The sequence below is a fragment of the Dromaius novaehollandiae genome, chromosome 1 (assembly GCF_036370855.1).
Source record: "Dromaius novaehollandiae isolate bDroNov1 chromosome 1, bDroNov1.hap1, whole genome shotgun sequence".
NCBI lineage: Eukaryota > Metazoa > Chordata > Aves > Casuariiformes > Dromaiidae > Dromaius > Dromaius novaehollandiae.
The window spans coordinates 32,245,228-32,259,794 of NC_088098.1; the positions used below are offsets into that span (position 1 = coordinate 32,245,228).

Below are 14,567 nucleotides of genomic sequence, written 5' to 3' on the forward strand. Positions count from 1 at the left end.
AATGTGTGAAAATAGAGTAAAAATAGTACTCTCAGCCTCCAACTTGTTCCTACAAGCAATGTCAACATAAGCTAATACACAGACTGAAATTTTAAAAATATGTGTACAGTATGGAATTGTAATATTTTTTATATATCTTATTATGGATAAACAGGGAATTTTAAATCTCAGTTTAAAACTTGCTTTTTAAATGTTCTTATGAGAAAAGGAAGAGCTTTCAACGATGATCAACAATTGGATACTGATAGCATGTGATAAAACACTGTCAGGAACTCATTGCTGATGATTTTGCTGTGGTACCTGTAAATGTTGCAAGTAAAATGGCATTTAGGAATAGTACATTGGAACTTTTTGTCATTGTTTGCTGCAAGGCTGATTTCCAGCTTTATTCTGTTTCATACCTGTGCTAAATCTACATTGAAGACAATAGAGCTACATAAATTTATACACACAAACGTGTCACTTTCCAGTAAGTGACTAATTGCAAAATAGAACTTCAGTGACTGAGATCAGTGATATGTAATAGGTATAACATACAGAATAGGACACTTGAAGGATTCTTGCCACATAAGCTTTTTCTGCTGCCAGATGATGTTTCTAAAGACAGGTATTCACACTCTGTGATCCCGTGTAAATTGGGAGGTGGTTCTGTGCTCTGAGGATTCTTTGTAATTCATGAGGTTGATGACAGAATACAGCAGTTTGAGAAAGACAAAAGGAAAATTATTTGAAACACTGTTTCTGCTCTTCTTTTTCAGCCTCTTTGGAAAGGTGACCTAGACCAAAAATGCCACCAGCAGTAACAGCACCACAGTACCCACCTCCAGATGGAGGCTGGGGATGGGTTGTGGTCTTTGGGGCTTTTATCTCCATTGGATTTTCCTATGCATTCCCCAAAGCCATCACAGTATTCTTCAAAGAAATACAGGAAATCTTCCACACATCATATAGTGAGATAGCTTGGATATCATCGATAATGTTGGCTGTCATGTATGCTGGAGGTAAGACATTTGTGAAATTGGCAAGAACCATAGTTTTTTTGAATGGTCTTAAAGCACTTAAAGTTAATTATTACTTGATTTTTTTCATTATTGCCTGATGGATTTACCCAGGTACACACTTTCTTACTGTATTACCATTAGTGTTTACTTTCCCTTTTAAAATAGTTTTAATGTTCTCTTCCTATTCATTTTCCCCTTAGGTCCTTTTGTTTGTTCTACCTAATTCTATTTAGCAATTTTGACCTCAATTCATAATTTCTGAGAACCACATTTTCCAACAAAGCAATGTTCAAGTATCTTCTCCTAGGACTAGGGGCACATTTGCTCAGTTTCCATCACCTCAGTCAGGTCTCTCAATAGATCACATGATGGAGTTTAAATACAGAAAATTAGTATTATGACAGTGAGGGTCCTGCAGTCTGCTACAGGTAATCCTCTATAGACAACTGTTTCATATGCTGTCCTTATTTGTCCTAAAATAAAATCCTATGGTTACTTTCTGTTTAGATTGCCAGCCACATTTCATGTATGCCATCTGTATGACAACTGAGTCCTCTTCTTGGGGCTGAAATGAACAGTGAGCAAATATTCTCAGACAATTTTATTCTTGTGAGGAAGATCAAGACAGAGGGAAAAGGATTTTAAGCATAAAACTGGTTAAAATACTAAGTGCATTAAACCTACCACAGCAGCTTTTGTGTTTCTCAGCCTCAAGGACTAACTGTTAAATTCTGCTTTGTTTCTTCATTCTTTTGGGATATTTTTTAAAGTATTAGTAGGAGCTAGCTGCTACTTAGGCAAATCAGTTTTGCAGGCAGTCCAGAGGTCTAGATAGGAGGTTATTTCAGGCAAAAGATCTGACATTGTGATTTAATGACCTTTCTTTGAAAGTTATGAGATACCCACTTGGAACATCTCAGGATGTTGGCATTGATGGAGCCATTAAATACACAGATGCACATACACGTACACACACGTATATATTCTGAAAACACTGTGGCAGTAGCATATCCAGGTGGAGTATCTTTAATCATTAAAGAGCATCACCAATATTTTTCAGAAGGGATATCTGTATAATAATAAAGTACAGTATTGTCAGGTCCAGTAAACTTAATCTATCAAATGAAGCACAAAGTCTTTAGCATAGAAAACTCTTCCCCCTGATTTCAGCTTACCTAAGTTTTGACACCTGAATGACTCTCACTCCTTTAGCCATAAGTGAAGAGGTGTAGGTGCATAAAGAAGGGGATTCAGGCTACCTCAGTTGCTCGCTGTAAGTACCTGTTGCTGTTATTATTTATATAGAAATAAATTTTAAAATCTTGTTATAAAATCTTGTCAGTGATACTGGAAGCAAGCTAACATGATTATATTGGCTGATAAAGTCATTTATGCTGGCCGAGACAGAGACCCTATAAAGAGGATGTGAGAAGTGGTGTCAATTTCAGTAAGAGCTTGCTGTTCAGATATTTTGATCCCATTTTTAATCATGTGCTAGTAGAGAATCATAAAGGATTTTATAGAAGCAGCAACAGCCATGAGAAAATTCACTGAGTGAAGAGGTAACCTGGAATGATACATTCAAGAGTGGAGTAAAAAAGCAGGTGTATTTGTACTATATGTTACGGGCGTGTCACCCTCCAACCAGACTTGCTTTTAGGGATACTGTGAGCTTGGAAATGTGTTTCCCTTTGGAATATGTGGCACTTCATGTGCTCAAGTGTGCTTGACTAGCACCCTGCCAGGCACATCTGGACAGCATATCTGCAAGCCCTCCAAAGGCAGTCCACATGACAGCCATGCACACAGAAAGCATGTCACATTCATGTCCTCTCTTCAGGAGCTGCTTCTTCAGGATGAATATGTAGGGCCCGTGCTTGTACTGTAGAGCAAACAGGGGTACCTATGGAGGCCCCAGAACAAGTGCTGGATCTGTTTGGAATAGGGAAAGAGTACAGATGTTGAAAAGTGTCATTTTACTTCCCAATTTCTTGTTCTATGACTTTTGACCTTGACTCTTTTTGACTGCTTTTTCTAATCATAGAAAAATTTTGTAAAGGAAGATTTTCTTTGTAACACAGCTGACTTCTTTTATTTTCATATTTGAATAACATGCAGTTTATGTCATTTCTGTCATGTCAAAGTTTACCCAAGTTTTATTAACAGCATAGTTGGTAACAAGAGGGTGTTCAGCTGTAGTCATTTTTATATACTGGCTTCAATGTGCACAACATTTAATGTAAAATACAGAGCACTCAATACTTCTACCTTCTGTCTAATACTTCTTTCACTATTATGAATACTAGCTTGCTAACTTCATCTGTACATTGACATTAAAATTACAAAATGGTTTACTATTCTAACACCCATCCCGTTGACTGTAAAGACTGTCAGCAGAGGAACAGTAGGCAGAATGTTTGAATATCTTGTTATAGAATCATGGCTTTAAAATGCTGAGAATGAGCGACTGTGCCTTATATAAACATTCTTTGAAGCCGTAGCTTCTCTAGGACCACTTCCTAAAAAATAGGCCTTTTAGACAATCACTGGCAGAATATGAAATACCGATCCGGAAGAACATTTCTCGAGGAAATCACTCCATTGTTTTTACTGTCTGAAGGTGGTTTGATTCCTTAGCATTTGATGTACTGCAATGTGAAATACACTTTAAGAACATAAGTACAAGGTGCATGGTTTACAATAAAGTGTGATATGTATATCTGTGATGAACACTCTGTTCATCATACTGCTAATTAAGGTAACTTGAAAACTTCTAAGATCTGTCATCCTCATTAGAGCTTAGCATTCAACCTATTAATCATCACAGTGGGGTCAGTGAATAAGTTAGAATCTGTGCAGGCGCTCTTTACTTTGGAGGCTGCAGCCTCTTGCAGTAATTAGCTGGCATCTGTGTTTCAGTAACAAGGTATTAACTTACCTTTCAAGGCCTGGAAGAAAAAAAAAAAAAGAAAGAAAGAAAAAGGGAACTAATAAAAGACATCCAGTAAGGAGCTAAAAGAATGTTAATTATGTTTATCACTTACTTCATACTTAGAATAAATGGCATTAAATTATAGCAGACCATCTGGCAATCCATATGGTCTCCTGGAGTCCTGGTTAATTCCAGCAAATAGGTCAAGCACAGCATACTCCCCGTTAGGAAAGCACTAAGCAGAGGTGACAAATCTGATAAATCAAATCAATACGAAACTCTTTTTCCCCTCTCAATCTGTCGTAATATGCGCTTTCCTACTTTTTTTTTTGGGGGGGGGGAAAGTTTTTTGCTTTCTCAAGCAGTAATCCCAGACTTTTTCTCATTTTCCCCTCTGGTCTCCTATGTGTTTGTTAGAGTTTACTTAAAAGCCATCCCAAAAAGCAAAATCCTGTGATGTGATCAAGGTTACAGGTATTGGACAGCCTCTGCTGTTCAGCTGGTGCTTGAAGGAATCATCCTCTGGAGAAGAGCAGTAGTTCAGTCTCCATGGCAACTCAGTCTTCTGCCTCCCTTGAGCAGAGACTGACAATTTTTTTTTAAATTCAGGGTGATGATTTTGTGGCAGACTTCTACACACAAGGGACTGTGACTGAAACCACCAAACTTTTGTTTCTGGAGGACAGAATTTGAGATAAGATGGAAATAGCTGAGTTAAATGGACAGGGCAGCTTTCGTCTGTGTGTGTACGTACACATATGTATATAAAATGTGTGTCCATGTATGTACTTTTTATATATATATATGTGTGTGTATATGTATATATATGCATATATAAACTTACAGAGCCACATATATGCACTAACACCCAAAGGATTAAAGAATTTAAGAAAAAGACCAAATATATTTGACACTAAGTTCTTCTAGTTCATTCTTCTCTTTTTCAAAACTTCGCTTTTCACTTCACACAGCACTAACCGGGCAAAGGTGATTAGGAAGATTCTTATCCAGGCTCAATCTATTTCCAGTAAAAACATTTTCATTGCTTTCAGTGTAAGTTTGATAGGGCCCTTAGTGGCAGCCGTGAAAGCCATGTGACAGGTCTGTTCATTTCAGACACAGATGACCTTGTATTGCAGATTTCCTTAGGGAAAAAAATCACTTGGTTTTCTTACTTGTCTTTAACTCCTTTCTGTCATTTTCCAAAGGCAATTTCAGTTTGTTTTATTTTGTTTCAGAAATAACTGTTTGGGTGTGACATTGGGTTACAGAGATTAGCTGGAGAGCTGTTAAATCCTTTGGGCCATACCCAGCTGTGAGATGTGGGACGGTCTTGCTCGTCTGAATCTCAACAGAGAAGTTCTAGATGATTTCTCTAAATAAGTCCTTTAAAAAACACTTTGGGACATTTTTTTGATGAAAGATGCTATACAAGTGTAAATAGTGACTGTTTTTCAAAATACTCTTACAGTTAAAAATACAATATTTAGTAGCTTCCTCTCTCTTTTTCTATATTTCTTAAGTTACTCAAGTTTCAGCTTAACTATTTTCATATAGTAGCAGACCCTTAAAGGATTTTTCAGGTGACAACTCAAAAGTAATCTACAGACAAGTTCTCATTGTGACTTTGTCAAATATTAATTTGGAAAATAACATATCATATGGTATGTTCAAAATATTTGTGATTTTATCTCAGTGGGTGTTTCAGTGATAGTGCTGTGAAGATGAAATGGCATGCACAGTGGAAATGACAGTTGCAAAATCCATGTAACACAAACAACAGATGGCTATGGTTTTTTACTTTGGACAGGACCTAGGCTCCTACACTTTCTCCCTCCCCAGTAACTTTTTTTTTTTTTTTGATTTTTCAAATATTGGCACAAGGAATTGGGTGGACATGGACAGGGAGATTGAGAAGCTTTCTTGAATTGACCTATGTCCTTTGTTGTCAGGGACAAACATTTTTTCTCCATCGGAATATGCAAAGTGTTGAATTTTAATAACCTCATTTAGAGTGTCCTTGAATGCAGAACTTATCAACTTTCCAGATGCCTCATGGGCATGAGGGAATACTTCACATTTAGCTTAAAATATATGTAAAACATCTATGTCAGTTAATTTGAGACTTACAGATAAAGAAAAAGAAGTCATAATGAGGTGACACAAGAACAGAGCATTTTGAGTCTTACTAACAAATGGAGATAAGTACAAGAAAAGAAGTATCAAGAGTAACAAATATATTATAAATTTACAATAGTTCAGTTTTTAAAAGAAGTCCTGAATGTTAAGGAAGCCTCATAAAGCCTCTGAAGGGTAATACAACCACTTCTTACATTATTTAGAAACTGTACCTTGTAGGACAGTGTTCTGTGGCAGCAATGATTGCTTTAAACGCTTAAGCCTACCCTAAAAATACTCAGAAAATACTTCTAAAATGTATGTGGGAAGAAAGTTGCAAAAAACACCTTTATTGCAGATGTTTTTATAATTTGTTTTCAAATAGTCTTTTTGTGTATGGAGGACCTTTTTTTTTTTTTTTTTTTCCTTCTGCAGCTTTTCATAATTGGCTAAGCAGATAAGATCTAATTGCTAAATATTCAAAGCCTTTTGGGGATCCAATTTGGTCAAGGTTTCACAACATGAAACATGATTTCTTACTGGGGTCTATTCCTCCACCCTTGGGAAGCCAGTCTCAAAGTTAAGGACATACTGCCATTGACAGAAATAAGTTCTGGTTTTGTCTTTTATTGTATGCCCATGTTAATTTTGAATAATTATGAGAAAAATTACCTAAATGGCAATGAATTCCCACCATGCTTCTACCACGCTCTTTCAGCATTCAAACTCATAGGTTGTTAATAATGATTTGATGTATATCATAGAAAAGTTTCTGGCAATTTTAATTAAATTAACTCAAGCCCTTTACTGAAATAGTTCTTGTCTATACACAAGCAGGCAACATAGATTATGTAATGAATATTAGTTAAGCACCTTTTTCCTCTTTGAACCTTAGTATTTGTCTTCATCTTAATTTGCTTTTATAGTTAGGCTTTTCTATAAGTAAAGTAATGAATATCACATCCTCAAATAAGATTCTTTTTTTTCCCTCTCACTTAGTTTCAAGTCATGGCTCAAAGACAAACAATAATAAATAGAATGCATCATAAAATATATTTTCTAAGGGACTAAAGCTTTGGGTTTGTTTAAGATAAATATCAAGGGACAAACTTAGGCCTTTGATATGTTCATTCAGCTTGTAAAACTTTGAGGAAAGAATGCTTATTTTGTGTGTACTAATAAAGTTGGATTGGTTCCCATATAGTTTTTCATATCACTGGATCATACAATGGTGGTATTCGTGATGTGTGTTGCAGAATTCAAAGGTAATGAAACAATGGTCTAGCACAACTGGGAATCATGAGATACCTAAGCAGATACCAGAGAAGTACTGTGGGGAAGGAAAAGTCTATCTACTCATGCTGTGTATACCATTGTAATCATACCAGCACCTTAAATGAAATAATAAACCTAGCACTTTTCAAAGAACTTATTATAGAATTTTACTGGTCCATTGTTTTGGAATCTCTAAGAAATATTCCCTTGTTTATTTTGAAGGGTATATTCAAGGGAAACAGAGTTGAACTAAGATAGTTACAAGATATTTCCAAACCGGAATCAAATGGCAACAGCTGAGATTTTTAAGGTGATTCATAAAGATACATAGATGCACAGCTGTTTACATAGCAGTGTTGTCCATGGACTTAGAGACAGGTTTGTGCTGATGCCAGTGGAACTACAGAATTCAAAGAATGAGGTTGTTTTAAATTGTCTGTTGTGATTACTTTAAATGCTCTTTTAAGTAATTAACTGGTTTTCAAGATCTTTTCAGAGATCATATATGACATGCATAGAGAGACATATATATATACCATACAAAGACCCTTTTGATCAGTCACAACCTTTTAATCTGTCTGTTAAGATCACCGATGTCAAAAGATCAAATACAAATGCAGCTTTAGTAGTTTTATCTATGTTTGAAAAATTAATGTAATATTTATCCATACACTTGAAAATTTTAATTTAGTAGAAAAGTTTGCTTTTCTTTTCCACAAATTTCAGGTTTTTTTAATTGTCAAAAAGCAGTTAATCATTTTCACTGCAGTTTCACTTGACTTGTTCAGCTGAGTGTCTACTATAGCTAGACAGCCAAATCAAAAAGTGTGATTAAACCAGGAGACTGTATTGTGAAATAAGATGTTGATTTCCTGACCTAGTTCAAACACTTCTTGCAAAATTTTTCCACTGAGAGCTTCTACATCTGATGTACCCTGTTTTTCTGTGTGTACTGCTTTGAAACACTTATCATTAAGTGTTTTGACTCTTACAAAATTTTGAATGAAGTAGTGCTAACCTTGCAGCTTTTTAACAATAGTACATAGAGATTATAAGGATAGGATTCATCTTTTTAGTTTTCTGCAGCATAGGCACCTACATCTAAACTAGTTGTTTAGACATCCTCTGTTGTCACTGAAGAAAAATAGGTATTTCTCATTCATGCCTTCCTAAGTTAAATGTCCAAAATGCATTGGATAAATCATGTTTTAGAAAGACTTCTCTGTCTTTTGACTGCTAAAGGAACCTAGAAGAAGAGTTCTGATGTATGTTTTGTACACTTGTTAAATAATGATACCCCACATGATTGTTTCCCTATACTGACACTGTATATGTTTTCCCCTGAAACCTTGAAATCTAAGATCAAAGGATGGATAAAATGTATTAGAAAAGAAATACTGTCTTTAGAGGTGCAGAAAGATTAAGGAATGCTCCCAAATTTATGCTGTATTTTATTCCTGTTTAAGTGCTTAAATTTCCTTTCAAATCAGTGGGAACTTGGGCATACAGAGACAAATGAAACTTCTAAATACTTCTGATTTTGAGCTTGTACTGGTAAAGGTTTCATTTTCTTTTTTAGCCTTCCCAGGTCTTTTATGTTGCACAGGTTGTAATTCCATCATGTTTCAGCAATGTTGTCTCAGCTGTGAAAGCTTTGGTTTCATTAGAACTTCCTGGTAATCTTAAAACTATCTATTAGTTTATAAACCTTCCCTAATCTTGCAATAACTTTTCTCATACCCACAATTCCTCCTAATTCCATCACTAGATAAGGAGAAAGCACAACTGGGAGAATAGCTGGTTTGTCTAATAATTAACAAAGTTTAAATTCTTTTGTAGCTGATTATGAACTGATAGAAATCTATGGATCTGTTTTATTTTCTTCTGCTCTGTGAATGATTTGAAAGTTGAATACACTTCAGGCTCTTTGTAACAGAATCCCCAAACATTTCTCTATCAGTATCGGCTGGCTGTACCACTTCTGTCATGGTGCAGATCTTACTTATGCTGCCGTCCTGTGAGAGCACTCCTTTGCCTTTCCAGGAACAGCAATTATGCGACTGAAAATTTTTCTTCTTTTACAAGAATGAACTTCTCTGTCCTACACCTGCCACTTACAGAACTACAAATCCATCCTCGCTTTTATCTTCTTGCCATTTTCTACATAGTAGAAAATAATTAATTCTTAGGAATGGCTTAGTGTCAGGACTTCCCAAGGACTCTTTGCAATAGCCGTGAGGGTAGGGCAGAGGAAGGCAGGTGTCCTAGTTGGCCTTCCTTGAAAGACGGAGTAATGTTGTGTCCTTGGGAGTCAGATTTTATCCAGAAAAGCTTCGAGAGCAGTTCTGTTCTAGATCATTTTAACTGTTGGCTTACACCCAACAGGCAGAATTAATCCTTTCCTATTGTGACGTTATTAAGCGTTGCATATCTCAAGTTAGGTGACTGAATATACTCCTAATCAGAGTAGTTCTGTTTTCCAGAGCAGCAAGTAAATCAGCAAAGTGCTGGAGGTTTTACTTCCAGATATTCTACCTAAAGACTTTCTTTATGACAACTCTTCAGTCCATAAGAAACCAAGACTCTATAACTGTTGTCATGAAACATTTAATTAAGCAATATAAAGTTTTAAAGCTGGTGGGAAGCAGCATGACATTACTTATGGCAAGAATAAGGACCTTTCTTTTTTTCCCTGAACATCTGCCCAGCAAAATGCAGTAAAAGAAATGAACTAACACAAGCACATAAATACTTTATTGATAAAGAAGTTCAGGTCATGTGCAACATACAGTGAATCTTAGGTCTTATTTGAATTTATAGCCAAGTGTTCTGGGGTTGTAGTTTGGCTAGTGGCACTGGAAAAAATAAAAGATGACAGTAGGAAAATTTACGACAGATCTATTCATATACATAGTGATGAATGATACTTTTCATTGGCAATGTTATGCCCTTATCAAAGACATGTAAAATAACTGCCTGCGACTCACTTCCAAGTATGGGCACTATGGTGCTAATCCTGGAATATATGTTTAGTTTTAAATAGATAAGTGATCCCATCAAGTTCAAGGTTAAGGTAAATTTCTCACCTGTTTAAAGTCAACATAGAAACATATATTTGTGTTTATATTTGTGTGTATATACATATGTTTATTTATATATATATGCAGATGGTTATACATAGGCATTTGTAATATCAAGGTCTTGTGACAATATACCTTCAGTGACTTCAAGTACTTCCAGAGGTACTCATGAAAATCCCATTTTTATTTATATCAACCTTAAAATGACATAGCATTGTATTATCTATAAATGATTCATATCTTTTCCCCCTAAGAAAATATAAATGAAGCAAATATTAGCTGTGAGGATGTATTTGAGCAAAACTGGAGCCATTCGCTTTATTTAGATAATCATTTGATTAAGCTTTTTGAGATGACTTATTTTTTCAGTAAGCTTATCTCTGCTTCATATTTCATTTTTTACTTGTGTCTTGAAAGGATTTATTTTTCCAATAAAAAGTATTTATTAAAAAAAACCCTTCACCTTATCTAATCAGGTTTATGCATGTTGTTTTCTTGTTTATTTGATTAGCATGGTGCTATAAAACAATTTGATTTTTTGTTATTATTTTAAGGGGGGGAAAGGAAATTTCTACCTTCTTTAAAAACTGCAGCATTTTAGGAGACATATATAAAGAAATGAGAGGACTTAAGGAGCATTTAATTAAATAAAAAGTCTCCGTCTAAAGAAGCTGTTGGAGACTTATTTCTTGACATGATACTTAAAATAAATACGTTTGCCTGATCCTCATTAACAACAGTTTATCAGTTGCTGAAATCCAGTTTATTTCTAACCTTTGTTTCAGAGACCTTAAAATGTGAAGTTTTAAAATAAAAATCTAAAGAGACAGTACAATTTGACTCTAATTATGGGTCTTTCTCCTAACTTAAATTTCGTGCAAGTGAACAGTTAATTTATTGTATTACACAGAGTTCCAGTACTGCAAAGTGGACTGAGTAGAGTAGAATAAGGGACCCTGACTGTATGCCGCCCTCTAAATAACTGTTGAAGCAACACACTACATAGCAAAACATTCACTAGCAGTGACCTGAAACTGCATGATTCTCACATGAAAAGACAATGAAGACATTGTAATCAGCATTGGAGATGGCTGTAAGGGGCTGATAGACTCAACAATCATTTTGATTAAGATATTATGGGTTTTTTTAATAAATTTACAGAAAATGTAGTCAGCTTGGGAATAAAATGGATGTTAAAGTATAAGAATGTTTTGTGCAATGCTAGTTCCAATTTGACATATTGTTCCTTAAAAATCAGATAGAACATCTCAAAATTAATATATGTGGCAGACATCCTCTTGTCTTTCATAGTGTGCCACAATATATACGTGTGCAAAGAGTGTGCAAACATACGTGAATCATTGCCATTCTGATTTAGTTACTTTTCATATTACTCAAATATAAGCAGTAAGCTGAGAGCAAAGCATTGGACTCTATGCTCACAGAGGGATAGAGCTGAAGTGGATATGGGATTAATAAAAAAGAATGAATTTGTATCATATATATATATTTTGATCATTTCTCCTTGTGTTATAAAAAATTTACTTGACAAAGTGTTCAGATATACATATTGCCTAGATCAGTCAAATTTCTAACCAACTGCTTCTCAGCCACATGTATTAAATCTTACTAGAGAAACATAGTTCCTCCTGTGGGAAGAAAATAATTCTTTTACTAGTAAACCTAAGTAATATTCTCATCACAAGCATACATGTTAAATCCTTGCAGAGGCGAGTATATTTCACTGGATGATTTTAATATGTTCTGGCTGAAGAATATCAACATAACTCCTCAGATGAAGGGTGCCTCCAGGAGTGCATGGTGTCTAGGCAGCATCTGTGTTACAAATCATAAGAAGCCTGTATTTTAATGGCGACTAATTTATTTTGAATTTATGAGGCATTGCAACCATTAGAAGTAAGCTGCTTTACATTAGTTCATGGAGAATAAGGTTTCTGTCAGCGGTGGCTTGTTTTATTTCTTGATGTCAGGTAAGAAAATATGCCCAGTTCCATAGGCACAAAAATAATGCCTGCAAGTGCAATAAGATGGCACTAGGTCACTTAAGCCATTGAATGTTGCTTTTTTTCAGCAGGGCTCAAATATTTTCCTATTCATTTGAGCAAACTTGATCTAGACTTTTTTTCTCTCTCTTTCTCCTCATATTCTGAAGTCATTGTCTATGGCGATGAATCCTCTGCTGCTACAAGGGAAGGGACTATGGAGATAACGTTTTGCATGTTGTTTCCTTTCTAGTCCATGCCATAAATACCTTTGCCCAGCTCCATGATAATATCTTTTTTCCACTGGATAAGTCCCAGGCTTCCTATACTCATTTTTCATGACTCTTCCTTACTTGGTCATATTTTATGAAATATTCTTTTTATAGGGGAAAGCATACTTTCCGTCTCATTAGAGGAAGTCATAATGTTTTCATTGATTGCGGTCCATGGAAGTGTATGTGTTGAACCAGCCCACAGAAGAAATAGCATGTGAATATACACAGGAAGTGGCTAAAAGATTGAAAAACTCATCACGTGAAGCTCCTTTCATACATGGAAATCTATAAATGTGTCTTTAACAATATTTTTACTAAAATCATATATTTTGAACAGATATGTTTGTGGATCTCTAAAAAGACTCCAATGATGAAAAGTTTGTGAGATGGGTATGGGAAAATGCAAAGATAAACTGACGTCTACTCACTTACCATATGGATAATAAATATGATATATTCTGTAAGTGTTTTCTCTTTCAACTCTTTCTCCATTGGATAGAATTTTACTCTCAGACATGTATTTTGCTGTAAAAGGTTTGAATAATCTTGAGAAGTTAAGGAGAAGCAGGTAAAGCAGGACTAGGAGTGAAGAGAATAGAATTCATTCTTATATTAATTAATTCGTTTATTTGTTTATATATCAATGATCCTTATCTTTTGTTTAGAAAAATAGTGCTCTTGATAAAAAGTATCCTAAAGATTAAAATTTAAAAAGAATTTGTTAAATTTTGGGGTCTAAAGTTTAAATAAATTGGAAAAATGTTCTGTTTTGAAACCTGTAGAACACTTCCAAAAATCTGAAATCGTTCACTAAGTTGTCTCCAATCCTTCTACTTCCTCAAGGGTATAATCAAGGGTACTGATTCAGGCACAACTGAAATAAATACCCTGAAAGATGGAAATCATCACATAAATGTTGTTACTAGTGCTGATTCAGAGGATGATCTTATGATAACTTCTGGCTTCTCATCATTCTATTTTTTCTTCATGTTTCTAAGTATTTTAACAATTTATATTGCTTTTAGTCTTTTTAACACAGAAGCAAAAATATTCAGTATCACCTTTACATATCATTCTGTAATTAAAAAAGATTTTCTCAATATCTATACATCTCATTTTTTCACTTGTCTGAAAAGAGAAAACAATAAACAAAGACACAAAACAAGTAAGGATTAAGGCTTTGAGTTGACAGCTGAATTTACTTTTGTCTTTCCTCCTCCTCCCCCTCTGCCTCCCCTTTTGCAAATACTGAGAAAAATTAAAGTTCTACGCCTGGCATTATCCCATTAATACACTATTATTGCCTGCATTTAGACTCTAAATAATTTAGGTGCCAAAACCTAATGAATATGTTCAGTTCCCATCTTAAATGATATCTTTGAACCCCAAATAACAAAATTTACATTAAAGTTTGCATTAAAATTTACATTTACATTATTTACAAAAATCACATCCCCAGCTTGTATAAACTTGTTTAGCTTCACTCAAATCAAAGAATAGTCAATGATTTACATCATGTGCAAATCTGGCTCTGAATTTTGCTTTTACCGGTAGAGTGTTTTTTTCCCCCTTTCCCTTTTCCTTTCCTTTTCCTTTTCCCTTTTCCCCTTCTCCTTCCCTCCAATACTCTTTGAACTCACACAGATGACAACATTAAAATGTAGCCTTCTGTTTTGAATTTTATTATTATTTTAACAATGTTTTCTTCAGACAGGTAAGAAAAATTAATCTTGTTGACAGAATCCTTTAATTCTTTGTGAGCCACCTAAATTCATAATAGATTTAAAAGGGGAGACATCAAAACGCTGCTTCCTACTTTAAGCAATTGCAGGATCTGCAATTTAGTTATAGGCGCTGTATCACCATATGAACAGCTTTATGCA

The 14,567-nt window shown here is 34.9% G+C and overlaps 1 protein-coding gene across 4 annotated transcripts in view; it reads left to right on the forward strand.

Annotated features, from left to right (window-relative positions):
- SLC16A7 (solute carrier family 16 member 7) overlaps positions 1 to 14,567 on the forward strand; it is an 87,245-nt gene that overhangs the window by 48,638 nt on the left and 24,040 nt on the right. For 3 of the 4 annotated variants that reach the window (XM_026099897.2, XM_026099898.2, XM_026099899.2), the window contains exon 2: positions 759 to 1,001. The exons of the other annotated variant lie outside the window; for it this stretch is intronic. In XM_026099897.2, coding sequence (XP_025955682.2) covers positions 788 to 1,001 — 214 coding nt within the window. In that variant the 5' untranslated portion in view covers positions 759 to 787. The remainder of the gene's footprint in view (positions 1 to 758; positions 1,002 to 14,567) is intronic. 4 annotated transcript variants of the gene reach the window in all.